Genomic DNA, 20,775 nt, shown 5'->3' on the forward strand with positions numbered 1-20,775 from the left:
TATTATTCAGCCATTCAAAGGACTGAAGTACTGATAATGTGCGATAACATGGATAGCCTTGAAAACGTGACGCTAACTGAAAGAAGTCTCACACAGAAGGAAAACATACCGTATGATTCTATTTATATGAAATGTCCAGAATAGGTAATTCTATAGAGATGGAAAGATTAGTGGTTGCCTGTGGCTGGGAGGAAAGGGAATAGAGAGTGACTGCTAAGGGATACAGTTTCTTTTTGGAGTAATGAAAATGTTCTTAAATTAGATGGTAGTGATGGTGGTACAACTCTGTGAATACACTAAAAACCACTGAGCTATATACTATAAATGGGTAAGTTTTATGGGATGTAAAATATACCTTAATAAAGCTGCTAAAAAGAAAAAGGAAAGAATATCCAAGCTAAGTTTTTTCTTTCCTTATTTTTATTTTTACTTTTTTTTTTTTTTTTTTAGCATTTTGAATTGCTGTTTGGGGTTCTGTTTTGTTTTGGTACTTTGAGAAAGCGAATTCTTATCCATGCTCAGGTTGGATCCAGTCTGAAATAGTTCCTACAGTTCTATACTTGAGCCTTTTCTCATCTCCCAGGCCCCATCTATTCCTATTATGCTGAGCACTCCTAATGTGTATCTTGATGTCCTCTCTCTCTACTGAGTGCTAAAATGCCTACTAATTAGTTTTACCTGGGCTGCCTGCAGGTGCCTCAATATTTCAAAATCCACACCTAGTTAAAAATAACAATGCTCATGCCTGTAAACCCAGCACTTTGGGAGGCTGAGGCAGGCGGATCACCTGAGGTCAGGAATTCAAGACCAGTCTGGCCAACGTAGCGAAACCCCGTCTCTACTAAAACTACAAAAATTAGCTGGGCATGGTGGTGTGTGCCTGTAATCCTGAGCCTGGGAGGCAGAGGTTGCAGTGAGCTGAGATCATGCCACTGCACTCCAGTCTGAGCAACAGAGCGAGACTCCATCTCAAAACAAAAACAAAAACATAATAACAGTAACAATAGCTTGCTCTATCTCCTATTTTACATGGTATCATTCAACCCTTTACAGATTTGTGCTCTAGTCCCATCCTTCCTGTATGCTTCTGCAGACCACTGTTACTGTCTGATTTCAAGCCTTCCTCAGTCTTCTTGAGGGGACTCCTAACTAGTCTCCCTGTCTCCATTTTACACCCTGTTTGTAATCATTTCTCCACACTCCTGCCAGGTCATTCTTTCTTTCTTTTTTTTTTTTTTTTTTTTGAGATGGAGTCTAGCTTTGTTGTCCAGGCTGGAGTGCAGAGGCATGATCTTGGCTCACTGCAACCTCTGCCTCCCAGTTCAAGTGATTCTCCTGCCTCAGCCTCCCGAGTAGCTGGGATTACAGGCGCCTGTCACCACGCCTGCCTAATTTTTGTATTTTTAGTAGAGACAGGGTTTCACCATGTTGGCCAGGCTGGTCTGGAACTCCTGACCTCAAGTAATCTGCCTATCTCGGCCTCCCAAAGTGCTGGGATTACGGCAGGTCAGTCTTTCTAAAATATGCATCAGATCAGGTTTCTCCCCTGCTTAACATCCTTCAATAGCTCCCTATTGCCTGCAGGGATTCTGCTTCTAACCCCATCTCCAGGGTCTCACAGACATCTCAATGCTCTAACCATCTCTTTTCCGGAGAAATGTGTGGCTCTGAATATTCACAAAGCACCCTCTCCCTTCTTAGGGATTCTTTTATACCCAGGTGACTTTTCCAGTAAGTTTATCTGACATAAGGAAACAGTTGATTACTCTGCTGTGTAACTTGTCCAGGATGGAATATTGAACTACTACGGCCTCTGGAGTCAGACAGACCTGGAATTCAACCCAAATGATGTTGCTTACCAGCTATGTAAACAAATGGGGAAAGCATTTGCGCTGCATGTTTGCTTTTCCAACCTGCTCTTGGAATACCAAATTCCATGACATCTTGCAATCACTTGCTAAAGCAGATTCAACCTAAGGTAGAGATATCCTAAGCTCTGGAAAGCAAAAGACTTTATTAAACTATGTGTAAATCTTTCTTCTCTGCATCCCCTACCAAAACACAAACAAAACAAATTACCATGTTCCTAAAATACTCCTGTGTAACACTTTTCTTGACTAAATGAGCACTTACTATTAAGAACAGATCTTGCAGTTCTTTGTCAATGAAACCAGTTAAAACAGATATTTCAAATGCTACTGTGTATTTTATGTCTAACTTATCCTATTTAACTATCTTTAATGTATTCTCTGTAGACAAAGACTACGTTTACTTGTTACCTTTGCTAACAATAAAGAACATTATTATTAATAGCTAAAATGTTAGCTTCCTGATTCAGTAAATATTTACTTGCAGTAATTAGTAGAGACACCTGGGTACTTAAACCTATAGCTATCAATTTGAAACCCCAGAGCTTACTTTCATTGTTTTATTATAACTATTTAAATAGACAGGCCAGGCATGGTGGCTCAAGCCTGTAATCTAAACACTTTGGGAGGCTGAGGTGGGAGGATCTCTTGAGCCCAGGAGTTCAAGACCAGCCTAGGCAACATAGTGAGACCAAGTCTCTACAAAATAGTTAAAAAAAAATTTAGCTGGGTGCGGTGGCATGCGCCTATGGTCCCAGCTACACGGGAGGCTGAGGCAGGAGGATCCCTTGGAGCCCAGGAGGTTCAGGCTGCAATGAGCTGTGTTCAGGCTACTATACTCTAGCCTAGGTGACAGAGCAAGACTCTGCCTCAAAAAAAAAAAAAAAATATATATATATATATACACACACACACACACACACACACGTATACACATATATATGTGTGTGTGTATATATACACACATACATACGATAAATATACACAAAGGTACAGAGAATATGATCACAAACACCCAACTGCTCAGCTCTATAACAAACTCTACTATTATCTGTTTTAGATTTCACTTAAAAATGAACACTTCAAGTCTAGAGCTACAGAATCTCTACAGCTAGCTAACACCAACTCATTTAGAGTACTGACCTAAGTGACATTATATTTAAAGTGAGAAATGGCTACAGAGTTTAAGCATTCTAATCTATCTTTGTTAAGAACCATAAAGGAAGATTACATCAGGTCTGGAGACCATCCCAGGAATGCTAGTCCTTGCCCTTGCCTTCCAATTCATTTGTCCTTCTATGGGATCTACTTCCTCACCTTTTGCTCTTTCTCTCTTAACTCCTGAGAACTCACGACCCAGTGGAAATCAGTCCACAGGCTGAAGTAGGCCTATTAAATCCTCTTTTCTTTTAGATAATCTGAGTGTAGAGATACAGATATTCTAGTCTACCCTCTACATCAACACCAGTTATCCTCACACAGCAAATCACAAAGTAAAATGTACATCTCATTTCCCTGCTTTAAAAATCTGCTGCTTCGGTTGGCTGCAGTGGCTCACACCTGTAATCTCAGCACTTTGGGAGGCTGAGAGGCAGGAGGATCACTTGAGTCAGAAGTTTGAGACCAGCCTGGTCAACACAGTGAGACCCGGTCCCCACAAAAAAGGTAAGAAAAATTAGCCAGGCTTGGTGGCACACCTGTAGTCTCAGCTATTCTGGAGGCTGAGGTGGGAGGATCACTTGAGCCCGTTCAGTTCAAGGTTTCAGTAAGCCATAATCATACCACTGCTCTCCAGCTTGGGCAACAGAGCAAGAACATGTTTCTATTAAACAAACAAACAAAAAAATCTGCTATTTCAAGGTGTCAGTAAGGTTGCTAAAATAAAATTGTTTAATCTGTTGTCTATTCTTGAAACTCTTCAGCCTAGATAATCTGGGCTCTGCCATGCCCTCCGCTTCCCTGGCACCCAACATTCTAGTCACTGTGTGGTGGATTAAAGATGATCTCATATTTAAGGCCAGTCTTCCCACTGAAAGGTAGGATCTGTTTCTCCCCTCCTTGAGTCTGGGACGGTCCTGTGACTTGCTTTAATTCAACAGACTGGGGAAGACGCAAAGCTGGGTGACTTCTAAGGCTGGGCTTAAAGGTATCTGCAGCTCCTGCATGGTCGGAATGCTCCCTCCTGAATCACTGCCAACTGCTGTGAGAAACCCAAGGCGTGCAGAGGTCACATGGAGGAGAACCTTGGGTCAACAGCCTCAAGGTGGTCTCCTAGCTAACAGCCAACACCAACTGCCAGCCATGTCAGTGGGCCCTTTCAGACATTTTTGGCTAACTGGGCCTCCAGATGACTGTAACTCTAGCCAATACCACTTTGGAAGAGAAGAACTGCCCTACTGAGCCCAGGAAAACACAGAATTATGACAAATGAAAGGTTGTCTTGGCGATGGAGTTTTAAAAATATATGAAAACTTTATTTTTTAGAAGAGGTTTAGATTTACAGAAAAATTATGAAGATAGTCCATTTATCTGAACCCAGTTTCTGCTGTTAATAACACATTTCCTTAGTATATTGTCACAATTCAAGAACCAATATTGAGACATTATTATTTATTAAACTGTAAGTTCTGGAATACATGTGCAGAACGTGCAGGTCTGTTACATAGGTACACATGTGCCATGGTGGTTTGCTGCACCCATCAACCCGTCACCTACATTAGGTATTTCTCCTAATGCTATCCCTCCCGTAGCCCCCCACCCGATACATTAACTAAAGTCCATGCTTTATTAAATTTGCTTAGTTTTTACCTAATGTTCCAGGATCCCATTCAGAATACCACATTACATTGTTATCGTGTCCCCTTAGCTGTCTCTTGGCTGTGACAGTTCCTCAGATTTTTCTCAGTTTTCCTTGAGTTTTCAGGAGTGCTGATCAGGTATTCTGCAGAACACCCCTCTAGTGGAATTTGTCTGATGTTTTTCTCATGATTAGACTGGGATAATGGATTTTAGGGAAGAAAACTAGAAATTGAAGTGCCATTTCCTCACATCGTACCAAGGGTACTAACTATAAAAATGACTTATCACTGTTGATGTTGACCTTGATCGCCTGGCTTTAGGGTTCTCCACTGTGTGAATCCACACTTAAGGAGTGGAAAGTTATGCTCCACATCCTGGAGGATAGAGTATTTACTAACTTTTTGGAATTATTCCACTCAGGAGGTTGCAATGGTGGTTTGAAACCACTAAGTTTTGATGTGATGTAATAGACACCAAGATATCTGAAACACACTCAAATTTTTCACCATCTCCCATCACACATTACTTTATTATTATTATTATTATTTTGAGACTGAGTTTCGCTCTTGTTGTCCAGGCTGGAGTGCAATGGCACGGTCTCGGCTCACCACAAGCTCTTTCCTCCCGGGTTCAAGCGATTCTCCTGCTTCAGCCTCCTGAGAAGCTGGGATTACAGGTGCACACCACCATGCCCGGGTAATTTTTTTGTATTTTCAGTAGAAATGGGGTTTCTCCATGTTGGTCAGGCTGGTCTCGAACTCCCAACCTCAGGTGATCCGCCTGCCTCGACTTCCCAAAGTGCTGGGATTACAGGTGTGAGCCACCACGCCCAGCACATTACCCCTTATATGCTATACACAGTTCCTCTGCATATAATAGCCTTCTCCCCGTCACCCATCCAACAACAAACCAATAAAAACCATGAAACCCTTCTTTCTACAATGCCCAGTTCAAGAGATCCCTCTCCATTGTGGAACTTCATGCCAGACAGATTTCATTGCTTTGACCTAGGCACATATTTAATATCAGTGTCATAGCCTGTATGGTATGGTTACCTCCCTCAACCAGATTAAAAGTGCCCGAAATGCAGACACCATGTCTTACATAAATAACTTTGCATGCCTGTACCTACATCAGCAACTAGTAGGTGCCCAATAAATGTTTGTTGAATTAAATAAACTGAATGACTATAAAAGTATATCACTTTTGATAATATCTCAATAAAAATAAGAAAAGATGACACAAATAAACAGCTTAGTTCCAGCATGTGTCAGTAAAGCCAAAAAAGAGCTGAAACCTCCCAGTAATGCACAGTTCCACTATGTGATAGCGAAATCAGGCACTAACAAAAGTGAGCATTACATTTAACCAGTCAAACCAACATGTGACAGATAAAATCGTATCTGTTTTCAGATCAGTGTGATAATATAAGCACATAAATGCCAAATAAAATAGGTCATATGAGTTTCTCTCTATGGGAATCAGGCCAATGAAGTACATACATATCCATGCCTCCAGATTTCCTATGTCATCAAAGACTTTTTACATAATATAATTTTTTTTTTTTTTTTTTTTTTGAGATGGAGTCTCACTCTGTCGCCCAGGTTGGAGTGCAAGGGCATGATCTCGGCTCACTGCAACCTCTGCCTCCCAGGTTCAAGCGATTCTCCTGCCTCTCGAGTAGCTGGGACTACAGGCACACGTCACCATGCCTGGCTAATTATTGTATTGTATTGTATCATATTGTATTGTATTGATTGTATTGTATTGTATTGTATTGCATTGCATTATACTGTATTGTACTGTATTTATTGAGATGGAGTTTCACACTGTCACCCAGGCTGGAGTACAGTGGTGTGATCCTGGCTCACTGCAACCTCTGCCTCCTGGGTTCAAGTGATTCTCTTGCCTCAGCCTCCCGAGTAGCTGGGATTACAGGTGCAGCTGGGATTACAGGTGCACGCTAACCTGCCCAGCTAATTTTTGTATTTTTAGTAGAGATGGGGTTTTGCTATGTTGGCCAGGCTAGTCTCAAACTCCTGACCTCAAGCCATCTGCCCACCTCAGCCTCCCAAACTGCTGGGATTACAGGCGTGAGCCACCATGCCCAGCCACAGAACATAATTTTCATATTTAACCTCTAAAAATGTGGAACAATAAGACAGTTCCATGGGTAACTCTGTTAATTTGATTCAATTTTATCTCTCACATACGCAGCAGAAAAATTAAATAAGCCCTGAGTGGTCCTTGGGAAAAATGTAAGAAATAGTCACTGTTCCTCCAAAGGATACGTTCAGGGGCGTCTAAAGTTTTACATTAACAATAACTCTGTCAACTTGTCTTCCTTCAGCATTTACAATAGAAGCTTTCACAACAACAGCAGAACTCTCTTTGAGAAATTCGTTAGGTCATACAAAATTGCAATCTGGTGACCATTCAGGGAAAAAAGCTCATTCCAAACTGATGTGAAATTTAACATTCTTTCTTCCTGCCTCCACTTTAAATGGTTAGAGCTCCAAGAATTAAAAGAATAAATAATAGTTTAAGGAGTCAATTCTGTGTGTCAGCACCCAGCACAGTTCCTGGCACACAGCAGGTGTTCAATAAATATTTGCTGAATTAATCAGGAGAGAGGAGGGGAGGAAAGAAGGCAAAAATAAGGAAAAATAGGATGCTTGTGCATAATTCAGGAATCATCTATAATCTGTTTACAGCAGTCTTTTAGAAACCATCACCTGCTTTATATGTTTCTGGCAGAGAAAAAAAAAAAATCTCCCTAAACTCAAGAGGTCAAAGTCTACATTTCCCAACTCCCGAAGAATATAGAATCCTAATCCAACTCTGAACTTCAGTAAACATCTCTCTCCAAGAAAATATTAAGGAAAATGCTGCACGGTTTCAGAGAACATCTCTTCAAGAGGAAGAGCAAAATTCACTTCCTCCAATAAGACTTCTATACCAACCCTGCCCATCCATAAGGGCTCCCGATTTATACTTGCACAACCTACCTGGATATTTTGTAAACCATATTGACCCTTTATTCATTTGTTAACTATTCTTAGCATCTTCTCTACAGCTGCAATTCCAAGCCTTTCCTCTTAACAGGAAATCGAAACTTGTAATTTCAAGTCTTTGACTGTGTACTCTACACTCTCCCAACTACAATGACTTCTCTTTTGAAGGCAATACAAAAAAAAAGCTGAATTCACTTTCTTTCTTTCCTCCTCCAAAACTCCCTCCACCACTAAACAAGAGTCAGAAGAGCAGGATTTGGGCCTGAGCTCAGGCATTACTGCAGTACGAGGCCCGTTAAGCCTGGAAATCGGAGAAACCTTTATCTAACTGCACTCTTGCCTTCCTCCACTCATTTCTTCCCTTTTTTCTCAAACATGCATAGGCCTTTTCCATTTTAAAAAAATCTTTCACTTGAACTTAATCCTCCTCCTCATTGTTCTCTCTTCCATTTATTTCCAAATGTCCTAAAATTGGGTGGTGGACTATAGTCATAACGCATTTTTAAAAATCATTTAATTTCTCTTTAACCCATAAAATTTGGTTTCTGTACCTCCTACTCCAATTAAATGGCACCCCTGAACACCAGTAAATTCTTTTTAGAAGTTATCATAGAAAATTTAGGCCAGGCGCGATGGCTCAAGCCTGTAATCCCAGACGGGCGGATCACAAGGTCAGGAGATTGAGACCATCCTGGCTAACACGGTGAAACCCTGTCTCTACTAAAAAATAATAATAAAAAAAACTAGCCGGGCAAGGTGGCGGGCGCCTGTAGTCCCAGCTACTTGGGAGGCTGAGGCAGGAGAATGGCGTAAACCCAGGAGGCGGAGCTTGCAGTGAGCTGAGATCGCGCCACTGCACTTCAGCCTGGGCTACAGAGCGACACTCCGTCTCAAAAAAAAAAAAAAAGAAAAGAAAATTTAAAACATGTACAAAGTAAATACAAATAAACCCCTATGTACCCATCACAACACTTCAATAGTTGCCAACATTCTGCCATTCCTGCTTCATCTATACTTCCATGTATTCTCCACTCCATTTGATTATGTCCCTACACTGTAACTACTTTTTTTTTTTTTTTTTTTTTTTTGAGACGGAGTCTCGCTCTGTCCCCCAGGCTGGAGTGCAGTGGCCAGATCTCAGCTCACTGCAAGCTCCGCCTCCCGGGTTCACACCATTCTCCTGCCTCAGCCTCCCGAGTAGATGGGACTACAGGCGCCCACCACCTCCCCCGGCTAGTTTTTTTGTATTTTTTAGTAGAGACGGGGTTTCACCGTGTTAGCCAGGATGGTCTTGATCTCCTGACCTCGTGATCCGCCCGTCTCGGCCTCCCAAAGTGCTGGGATTACAGGCTTGAGCCACCGCGCCCGGCCACTGTAACTATTTTTATTGTAATTATAAACCGTTGCACCCCTATCAGACACAGAACATCTCCATCTCCCCAGAAAGTTTTCTCATATCCTTTCTCTTTAATGAGTTTTTAAACAAATCCAGTTGTCTTTTCTTACTTGTCAACCTCCTCGATTCTTGGCAGCATCTGAAGTTACTGAGGGAACCTTTTTCTTGAAATTCCCCTTTCTATGATGCAAAAGGATCCCAATCCATCCTCGAGCCACATCAGTGTTGGCGCCAAAACACACCTCAAGTCTGCCTTTCCTCCACTTCCAGTAACACCCATGAATGCAGCCCTACCCGAACGGCTGCACATGCCTTCTCACCAGGCTCCCTGCTTCCACTCTTACCTCTTTCCAATCCACTCTCCAGACAACAGCCAGAGCCATCTCTTAAAATGCACATCCTACCACATCACATCACTCCTCGAGTGAACAGACTTCAATGGCTGCCCTATGCATGGAGAATAGGTCCACGTTGCACTGTGGCCTCTGAGGCCTTGCAAGGTCTCTGCCTCTCTCTCTAACCTCCTGTCACACTTGGCCCACAGGTTTCTGAGAGTTCTTGGAAGAGGCCAAGGGCTTTTTCAGCTGTTTCCTGTGTCTAGAACACTGTTCCTCCAGCCCTCCAGACAGCTGGCTCCCTTGCCCATTAGCTTCAGCTGAAATGTCCCCTTCTCAGAGAGATCTTCCTTGACTAGCTACGCTCTTCCTCCCAGCTGCCCTGCATGACATGGCTTTCTTTTATTTTCTTCATAGCACTTGCCATCATCTATAATTATTATCTTTCTTTATATTTATTCATGTCTCCCACTAAGATGAAACCACCTTGAGAGTAGGAACCATGTCTTTTTGGTTCACTGTTGTACCCCATGATAACACATGCTTAAGAATTATTTATTGAAGACCAGGCGCAGTGGCTTACACCTAAAATTCCAGCACTTTGGGAGGCTGCGGCAGGAGAATCAGTTGAGCCCAGAAGTTCGAGACCAGTCTGGGCAACACAGCAAGACTCTGTCTCTACCAAAAAAAAAAAAAGAGCCAGGTGTGATGGCACACAACTGTGGTTCCAGCTACTTGGGAGGCTGAGATGGGAGAACTGCTTGAGGCTGGGTGGTTGAAGCTGCAGTGAGCTGTGAGCTATGATCATACCACCACATTCCAGACTTGGTAACAGAGCAAGATCCGGTCTCAAAAAAAAATTTTTGAACAAAAAGAAATTCAGCTGAAAATCACTTTTTGGTAAAAAATTCTCTACTTTTCCTCAAAACCTGCTACCTTTCCTAATGGCCTTCTGTTAACAGACATCCACAAACTACATAACCACAGCAAAATGATAATTCCAGCCATACATTAAATCATTCCAAACATAAGATTTTATTGACTGATTGATTGATTAACACCCTCAGTGGGGGAGAGTGGACTGACGCCTGCGAGATGAAATCAGCGTCCAAATATAAGATTTTAAACAAAAGCAACATCGGGGGAAAAACATAAGAACCTGAGTTAAACTAAGGCTGATGAAGTTGAAGTTATAATCTAATTTATAACAGAAGCATCCACTTAGGACACATATAAAAAGAATGTTCTCTTATTCTTGAGTCTAATTCATTCTGAACTGATAACTATTCAGTAATTGAAAAATCAAGAAAACTAGTCATTTATTTTTCCAAAAAGAAGCTGAAAACTGAGCTTATGGCACAGTAATATATTCTATACTGGTCTAATTACATATTCACCAAGCAATCTCCCAATTATACCTTATCTTTCCAGGGAGAAAATGTACTAGCCAGAAATCCAATCTTCCATTTTTTTTTTGAGATAGGGTCTTGCTTTGCTGCCCAGGCTGGAGTGCAGTGGCATAATCACAGCTCACTGCAGCCTCCACGTCCCTGGGTACAAACAATCCTCCCACCTCAACCTCCTGAGTAGCTGGGACTGCAGGCATGCACCACCATGCCCAGCTACTTTTTGTTTTTGGAGACAGGATTTCATCATGTTGCCTAGGCTGGTCTCGAACACTTGAGCTCAAGCGATCCACTCGCCTCGGACTCCCAAAGTGCTGGGATTGCAGGCATGAGCCAGCGTGCAGAGCCCCAGTCTTCCTTAACATTACATTTCACTATAAATTAGTAAATTGGGATCTTGGGGAAGGATGCATATGTACCTCAGACATTCTGGGGTGTGGGTACCTTGGGTGTCCCGGGTATGTGTGCCTCTGTGTGTGTGTGTGTGTGTGTGATTTCTAGAGCATGTGTGTACCTGTGTGTGTGTGTGTATGTGTGTGTGAGGGAGATTCCTAGAGCATGTGTGTACCTCACAGGCTCTGACTCACCCTATATGAGATTCAGGGTCTAGATAAGTCTGATGAAAGTCTATAAATTTGTGCTTTGGCTACAGAAAGAAAGAAATCTGGTGAGATGGGAAAGGAAAACCAAGAGGACGGGATGACATCTGTCCCTCCACCCAAGTTGTGGACTAGATCACAGCCCCGTAGAGGGGACATCCAGAAAGAAACTGAAAGAGTTGTTTTCAGAGCTCCCAGGAAGAGCTACAGACAATTCTGAATGGACAAAGAGCGAAGTAAAAGTAATACTAAGGGTCTCATGTAACCATGTTAAGCAGCAGCCGAGGAAAACCAGCACATGGAGCCAGAGAGAGACAAAAATATAGATAAATATTTATATATAGGATTTATATAGAGAGTCATATATATTTATTTTTATTTATTATCTATATTTACATATAAGATTTGATGATAATATTTCTTAGGCTTTAGATTGAAAAAACAAAGCAAACAAATTACCATTTAAAAATGTATAATACGCAGCCATAAAAAAAGAATGAAATCATCTAGGCAGGGTGGCTCATGCCTGTAATCCCAGTACTTTGGGAGACCTAGGCGGGTGGACTGCTTGAGCTCAGGAGTGTGAGACCAGCCTGGGCAACAAAGTGAGACCCTGTCTCTACAAAAAATACAAAAATTAGCCAGGTTTGGTGGTAGGCACCTGTAGTCCCAGCTACTCAGGAGGTTGAGGTGGGAGAATGGTTTCAGCCTGGGAGGCAGAGGCTGCAATGAGTCAAGATCGTGTGACTGCACTCCAGCCTGGGCAATAGAGCCAGGCCCAGTCTATAAAAAAAAAAAAAAAAAAAAGAATTAAATCATGTCCTTTGCAGCAACATGGATACAGCTGAAGGCCATTATCCTAAATGAATTAACAAAGAAACAGAAAACCAAATGCAGCATGTTCTCACTTATAAGTGGGAGCTAAACACTGGGCACATCTGGACATAAAGATGGAAACGGTGGACACTGGGGACTCCAAAAGGGAGAGGGAAGGAAGGGAACAAGGGTTCAAAGACAAGCTCTTGGGTACTATGCTCACTACCTGAGTGATGGAATCATTTGTACCCCAAGCCTCAGCATCACACAACATACCCACGCAACAAACTGCATATGTACCTCTGAATCCAAAATAAAACAAAATAAAATTTATAATAGAAAAACACCTAAAAATTATCAGTGACTGCCTCTGTACAGCAGGAACAGGGGACCAGCTTTGACTCTTGACTTTATATATATACTTCTGATTTTTTATAAACCTAGAGTAACTTTCATAACAAACTTAAAAAGACATAGTATTAGTGTTCTAAAAATATAAAGTTCTCTGTAGTTCAGTAAAATTGTTTTAAATGAGCATATAGCATTAAAAAGTATACTGAAAAGAAAAAATATTTCTCAATCTTAGGTTAGGTTCTAATTTAAATCAATCGAATTTTTACAGTCATGTAAAATGAAATTCCCATTCTGCTCATCCACAGCCTCTATTGTTCAATTTCTACCCAAACTGTACCTTTCAGTAATTTACTGACCTTGGAACTGCTTTCTTCCGATACTTCTCCCTCATTGGTTTGCATGGGAACAGATTTTGTGCAAAACTCTGCAGAAACACAAAAATACTGCCTAAAAGAAGAGAGAAGAGAAAAAGTATGTAAGGAATTCAGGGCAAAATTTTGTTTTTTCAAAGGTTTCGACTGAAATTCTCTCAATTAAGGCCACAGACACTGTGAAGTAACTTTGAGTAACTGTGTGTGTGTGTGTGTGTGTGTGTCTACGCACATTCATCTTAAAGGTAAGAAAGAGGGAAGGAGAGAAGCAGGGAGGGAATTTTTCCCACCTTGGGGGAGAAGGGTAAGTAGGACAGGTTTCCAGCATCGGGATGTTAATAGCTCTAGATTTCTTTCCCTATTTTATTTGGCTTTTGGCAGAGATGGTGGCGAAATTCTCACAGCAGACACTGACCTGCAGGAAAGTATGGCAGTGAGCAAAGCGGCACACCTGTTGTTCCGCCCCTGCAGGTCACAGTGCTTGGGTATTAGGCTAAGGCTATTGGAATTGGCTGGGTTTCCTGGGCTTATAATTTATGAATAACGTTCCTGCTTTCTTTGTAACTGAAATTAAAGTACACTATAATGGGTGGCCCCACTTTTCATTTTTAGGAAATGTGCTTAATAAACTAAATGTCAGTTAATTTATTTTTATATGAGACTATTTATAGGGCAAGACAGTAAAAAGTAATTAATTTTTCCCCAAAGAAGAAAATGAGTCAAGAAAAAGTTTGGACAAATTTTATGAATTAAAATGTGCCAAAAGGAAACTACTAAAAATTTATACAACATTTTCATGAATTCATTACATATGTAATTATTGAGGAATAATTTTTTTTCTTTTTCTTTGAGACAGAGTCTTGCTGTGTCGCCCACACTGGAGTGCAGTGGTGTGAGTTTGGCTCACTGCAATCTCCACCTCCTGGATTCAAGCGATTCTCCTGCCTCAGTCTCCCAAGTAGCTGGGACTACAGGCGCCACCACCACCCCCCGCCAATTTTTGTATTTTTAGTAGAGATAGGGTTTCACTACGTTGGCTAGACTGGTCTTGAACTCCTGACCTCGTGATCCGCCCGTCTCAGACTCCCAAAGTGCTGGGATTACAGGCATAAGCCACCACTCCTGGCACTATTGAGGAATCATTATTCAAATGACACAAATCTCCATTATAATACAGGTACGAATATTTACAAACCTAGCAGCTACTTTAAAGCTCATAGCTACAAAACATAAAAACTAAAAAAGGGGGGTGCAGTGGCTCATGCCTGTAATCCCAGTAATTTGGGAGGCCGAGGCAGGTGGATTGCTTGAGCTAAGGGCTTCGAGACCAGCTTGGGCAACATGGCGAAACCCCACTTCTACCCAAAACACGAAAATTAGCCAGGCTGGGTGACACATGTATGTGGGCCCAGTTACTCAAGAGGCTGAGGTGGGAGGACTAGTTGAGTCCAGGAGGTCAAGGCTGCAGTGAGCCGTGATCACACCACTGCACTCCAGCCTAGGTAACAGAGTGAGATGCTGTCTCAAAAAAAAAAAAAAAAAAAAAAAAAGGGTAAAAAGATGCTGGTAGTGTGTTTTGCAAGAAAAATCTATTAATGCACAATGCCTGATGATCTGTTTTGGTGCAGACTTCTCTATAACCAGCCAAGACTCACAGCTAAGAAGGCACTTCCAGGAAGCTGTTTCCTCATCTACTGGGTGGGAAGGGGTTACCAAAATATCTACTTTGCTCATCTACCTAGCAAGGTCTTTTTGGGAACGAATGCATATTTATGTGATGTGAAGTGTAAAATCAGTACAGTAGAAGCTCTCAATTGATATTCATTCACTTACTCCCCACGTAATCAACATTGCCCATCCCCCCTGTAAAACACATGACTGATGCTCACAGCAAGTGAAAACAGGCTTTCTCTAGTCGACTTTGTCCCTCACCTACTTATCACAGTTGCGCAAAAAAAAAAAAAAAAGTTCTCTTTTGATGAAAATTAGGTTGATAACACCGGAAAAACTCGGTAACATATCCAGAAAGATTTTATGTGTAATTTGCTTCACAGATGTCTTTAAGTTCTCCTACTTCACTGAAACAGAGACTGCATTTCATAGATGATGCACCATAGGCATAGCTGAACCAGAAAAACTCCTTGGAACTCCATTCATGCTTGCAGGCCTGTGCTCAGCACACTCCTTGGTCTGGGGCTGTACTGTCTGCTCCCTCCAGACCCCCACTCCATTCTCTGCCTGACTGTGTGCCTCAGGGGACACCATCATTGGGCTCCTTATCTTCTGGCTGCTGGCTGAGCTAAGCCAGTGGGAGGCACTGACTGGAGACAGGAGGTCGGGAGAGGACGAAGGGATGGCAGTGGTTGTTTCTTCTGTGAAAGGGCACTGCTCTCATCTTGCTGGCTTCTCCTTCAGCTATAATCTTTTTACTTTCATCTTTTCTGGATTCTCCTATTTGGCTGTTCTATTTTTCTTAAGTCTCTTTCTAGCTTGACTCGCCTGGCCATATTAGTTCTCTCCTTCTCCGACAAGCACTGCTATTTCCCCTCACCGACTCCTCCTCCCTACCCCCCAACACTGAACACTGTCATCTCTCCTCCCCTATGCTATCACCTTGTACCCAAGGCTTTAACCAAGACTTCTGCCCCTATACTCACTTCTTAAAATCCATTGTCTCCTAATAAGGTCCTACCAAGGCCCAAGTCTTACCTTCCCTACTACTCCAGCACTCAATTTTCCAACATGTTAGAATGGAAATAGGGAAACCAACAAAGGCTAATGAACCACCCAGTGGCTGACAACAGTGGGGAACCTTACTATTGCTAGGCCTGAAGGGGAAGGGACAGTGACTGGAACCTGGAGGGGGAGCTGTGGCCGTCACTGAAGAGTCCAACAGACCTGAATGCGTACGGATGTGTGACCTTGAGGTAATTACTCAATTTGTCTCAGTCTCAGCTTCCCTATCAAAACTTGGGAATAATAGTTATTCTGAGGATTCACTGATAATGTATTTGCACTTGATACATAATAGATACTTAATAAGTACATGGAGATGACCAACTCACAAGGCATTCTCTACTTTGAACTCTTATTCTTTCAGGGTCCGATCCCCAGTGATCTCCATTTCCCTTTGGACACGTTGTGAAAAGGGAATGCTGCTTCCTGGCTCCTGAGTTTCCACCCTTGGCTCCTCTCTACCTGCACACAATCCACTCCAGAGAAGGTAACAGGATCTAACTTTAATGGTGAGTTTGGAAGGAGAAACAAGGTGTATGGAGCTCAGCCCTTTCTTTTCCTTCCTTTTGGAAGCCAGCTGCCCCGGGGAGCACGCACTCTACTCTCCTCCTCCACCCACAGACACAGGACCCTCACAACTACCCATGAGTAGGTCAGTCTGTGTGATTATGAAGTTCAGTGTTAAGCTCACCAGTCTGCAGACGTGCCACATTCTTCAATATAGCTTTTTTTTTTTAAGCCCGGCTCCTCCGCCCAGCGGCACACACGATAGCAGCGGCAGCAGGAACAGGCAGTCCAATACAGCTTTATTAGTCAGAGAAACAGTATTTTGGTCTCCCAAATGCCCTCCTTTTAAAAAGGAGGGAAAAATGAAAAGTGTAACCATTTTTTGCTGCATGTAAGTTTTTAAAAAGGAGGACATTTGGGAGACCAAAATATAGAGTCCAGTCAAGGGAAGGAGAGTGCTAGTTATTGGGTCTCAAAGACCGTAACCTCGGGTGCAGGGCACTCGAATTTTGATAAATAGACATGAACTAAATAAAATTCAAGGGAGTAAAACACATGTGGCATTTTTGAGGCTTCTGTTAAGGCCAGGACTTTGGGTCTTGGACTTTAATAAGGGGGCATAGTATTTTCTTGTAGAAGCTTATATTAGGCTTTTTACTGTTGTTTTTATAGTTACACAGTAGCTTTTAACTATTGAGGCTGAATTCGAGGTTTATAAACCATAGGCACACAGTATTTTGACCTTAGCAGTGACTGTAGTTATGGCAACTTTGTCTTCACGTAAGTGGCTGTTTCTATAGAGACAAGACTGCGTACACTAGGCACATAAGCCTTTGCAAAGGGTTGGGGGCTTTGCAGGCCTCATCAAGAAACAAGCCACAGACGGTTGTGGTGGTGGTGGTGATGCTGGTACTGAAAGCTCATTTACATATCAGCTGTGCAGGCAGTCTCAGCATACACCGGCCGCTCTGGCCTAGCAAGCAAATGCCAGCTGTGCTGGCCTCAGCAAAGGGAATAGGGCATTAGCGGGCTTGGGTGGCTTCAGTGTACAGAAGGCTGCTGCTTGACCTTGAATTATGCCGGCGCAGCTTTTCCTAAACAGGCATGGCTGAGGAAAGATTAGACTTCAGGGAAAACAGACTTTCTTCCTACAGGCCTTTTAGACGTCAGAAAGTGGAACAATTACTCGCTGCAGATAAGCTGCAAAGCAGCTGAATTTCAAATAGCACACATGCATTATAAAACCAGTGAAGTTCTACGTTTAAATTGCTTGTGCTAGGCCTATATAGGTGGTTCAAAACGAAAATGAAAATTAAGAGGTTTCTGGTGAAGGAAGGAAGGAACGGAGGGAGGGAGGGAGGGAAGGAAGGAAGGAAGGGAGGGAGGGAGGGAAGGAAGGGAGGGAGGGAGGGAGGGAGGGAGGGAGGGAAGGAAGGAAGGAAGGAAGGAAGGAAGGAAGGAAGGAAGGAAGGAAGGAAGGAAGGAAGGAAGGAAGGAGGGAGGGAGGGAGGGAAGGGAGGGAAGGAAGGAAAGGAAGGAAAGGAAGGAAGGAAAGCTAGGGGAGGAAATCTTTTTTCCCCATTCCTGATGCTTCCTTCCACATGGGACAATATCCAACTTTTCATATTCCTGGCCTTATATCCCTGACTCAGGCTGTCAGGGGTGAAGTCACTTCTCTGATGAGTGTGTCTGGAAGAAGGAACCAGGCTTGCATAGTCCAGTCCTTTTCTCTCCCTTTTCCCTTGGGGGCACCTGTTCTGCTCTGCTCCTTTCGTTGACGAGGAGGCAGGTCTATCCCAGACTAGTGTTGCTGGGTGAATAAACCTGTTAAGTCCTTCAGTCCAGTCTTAAAAAGTCTGCTTGCCCTTACATTTAAGCCAGTTCTCCAATGGCAACTTTATGAATGATAAACGTGAAATTTTGATCTCCACCTATCTGCCCTACTCCTTTGTACTAAGTCTCTCTTGGTTCAGAACTTGAGCAGGGAAGAGAATACCACTTATTGGATACCCTTTGATCTCAACTTATATCTAAAATGTATCCTCCTCAGAATTAAGTTCAGTTTTCCATATCAGCCTTGTCTTCCAAATTATTCCATTACCACAGCATTAATCACACACTTTTACTTCCAAAGCTTTTCACTAACCTCATTTCTAGTTACTCTCAAAGCACACTATATTCTGCATTCACACAGGCAAATCTTTCCATTCTCAGCACACAACATGCTAATCTCTATCTATATATATCCTAGCCCATACCCCACTGGAAACCCCTTCCCCTCATCACCAATCCACATCTCTACCCTTCTAATCTATTCAGTATTTTTTTTTTTTTTTTTTTGAGACAGGGTCTCACTCAGTCACCCAGGCTGAAGTGCGGTGGCATGATCACGGTTCACTGCAGCCTCAGCCTCGCTGGGCTTCCCAAGTAGCTGGGACTACAGGTGCACATCACCACGCCTGGCTAATTTTTGTATTTATGGTAGAATTGGGATTTTACTATGTTGCCCAGGCTGGTCTTGAACTTGTGAGTTCAAGCAATCCACCTGCCTAGGCCTCCCAAAATGCTGGGATTATAGGCGTGAGCCATAGTGCCTGGCCTCCAGTCAGTTTTTATTTCTAAAAATCTTTCCTGATTAAAACCATGTAATGTGCCCACTTACTAAATGTCATATTGATACCTATTTTTATCTTTGTCCTTTATTTTATTTGCTCTCATTTTTTGTTTTGGAGCTGTCCTTAGTTTTCAATGTGTTTCTTGAACAAACCTTGATAACATTCTTGTTTGAAGGCATGGCTTATGGTTGTGTCTAGGGCAACTTTCCTTTTGACAAAATAGAAGGTAAGTAAGATAGGCAATGCAAAAGTATACGGTTAACTAAGGGTTCCATGTAAGAAGTGACAAAGGGTCTAATGTATCAGTGCTAACAGAGTCACAAAAAAGTCAGGGGAAAGCCCACTTACATGAAAACTAGAGGGGTGAACAAGTCATGCCAAAGTGACAAGTCATGTCCCATCATGAGATGAGACAACACAAGTGTTTATTTTATGTATGTATGTATGTATGTATGTATGTATGTATGTATGTATGTATATATTTAGAGACAGAGTCTCGCTCTGTTGACCAGGCTGGAGTGCAGTGGTGCAATCTTGGCTCACCACAACCTCTGCCTCCCGTGTTCAGTGATTCTCCTGCCTCAGCCTCCCAAGTAGTTGGGACTACAGGCACGTGCCACCACGCCAGGCTAATTTTTGTATTTTTAGTAGAGATAGGGTTTCACCATGTTGGCTAGGCTGGTCTGGAACTCCTGACCTCAAGTGATCCGCCTGCCTCGGCCTCACAAAGTGCTGGGACTATAGGCGTGAGCCACCGTGTCTGGCCAACACAAGTGTTAAATTTCTGTTTTTGCACCTCACTTCAACTTGGAGCAGTCACCAGTTTGTGACCTGTGGTTGGTGGTGGATAGTCCTGACCGGGCACAGTGCTTGCCACACACGACAGGACTCAGCAAATGTTAAGAACTAAATACAAGTAATGTCCTACAGTACCTGTGCAAGTTCTTCCATGAAAACTGCCAAATATGTTAATATTTTCAAAAGCCCTCCAGTATCCAGCCCTCACCTGTCTCTCCAGCCTCATCTGCCTGGTCTCCGTTCCTTTTGTTCCAGCCGTAATGAACATCTTACAGCTTTGCCAATATGGCAGACTGTTTGAGGTTTCCATGTTTTTGTTGTTATCACTCCCTCTGCCTTTCCCTCCTCTAGTGCCACAAGGGGAGACCCGACTTTCCAGTCAAGGCTTAGCTTTTACGAACTATTTCCTGATCCATCTCTAGGCAGAAATGATGATTCCTTCCTCATTGCCCCCAGTGGATCTTGTTTGAATTCTATTATGGGATTTGTAATACTTTATTAGATTTATTTACTCACATAGATTTCTCTATATGATAAGGATTAGACTGTCAACCCCTTAATACTAGACACTATATCTTGTTAATCTCTGTATTCAGTCTACCTAAAACTGTATACCTGGCATTTAATAGGTATTCAATAAATTTATATGTTAAGAATGACTGAATTAACTACAATGCTTTTTCTTTAAGATGCAATAGATATCAATTCAATAAACATTTACTGTGCCTCTACCACATATCAGATGGTGCTGGGATAGTGTGTTATGCTGGAACGAGCTGTGCCTTTGAAAATGTAGAATCGTACTTCTTTGTCAGTTATTAGCTGTGTGATCTTGGGCAAGTTATTTAACTTTATAATCCTGAGTATTTTCATCCGTAAAGCTGTGCAGGAAGAGGTGTTATAAAGATTAAATTAAACAATGTGTGTAGAACTCTTAGTAAGGTGTCTAAGAGCATTTTCTCTTATTGCTCTATACTACTGAGGCTGAATTGGGAGGTTCAAAAACCATAGGTCACACAGTATTTTGACCTTAGCAGTGGCTATAGTTATAGCTACTGTCTTCAGGTAGGTGGCTGCCTCTACAAGAGACAAGGTGCATACACTAGGCACATAAGCCTAGCAAAGGGTTGGGGAGAAATTCATCATGAATTTCTCATCCTA

At 42.4% G+C, this 20,775-nt stretch overlaps 1 protein-coding gene across 7 annotated transcripts in view; it reads right to left on the reverse strand.

The window, feature by feature from the left end:
* The window catches only part of TNRC6B (trinucleotide repeat containing adaptor 6B), a 294,477-nt gene that overhangs the window by 199,827 nt on the left and 73,875 nt on the right, over positions 1–20,775 (reverse strand). For 6 of the 7 annotated variants that reach the window (XM_038007409.2, XM_073006699.1, XM_038007410.2 and 3 more), the window contains exon 3: positions 12,944–13,034. The exons of the other annotated variant lie outside the window; for it this stretch is intronic. In XM_038007409.2, coding sequence (XP_037863337.2) covers positions 12,944–12,988 — 45 coding nt within the window. In that variant the 5' untranslated portion in view covers positions 12,989–13,034. The remainder of the gene's footprint in view (positions 1–12,943; positions 13,035–20,775) is intronic. 7 annotated transcript variants of the gene reach the window in all.

Source organism: Chlorocebus sabaeus, chromosome 19, assembly GCF_047675955.1.
Source record: "Chlorocebus sabaeus isolate Y175 chromosome 19, mChlSab1.0.hap1, whole genome shotgun sequence".
Classification (NCBI taxonomy): Eukaryota; Metazoa; Chordata; class Mammalia; order Primates; family Cercopithecidae; genus Chlorocebus; species Chlorocebus sabaeus.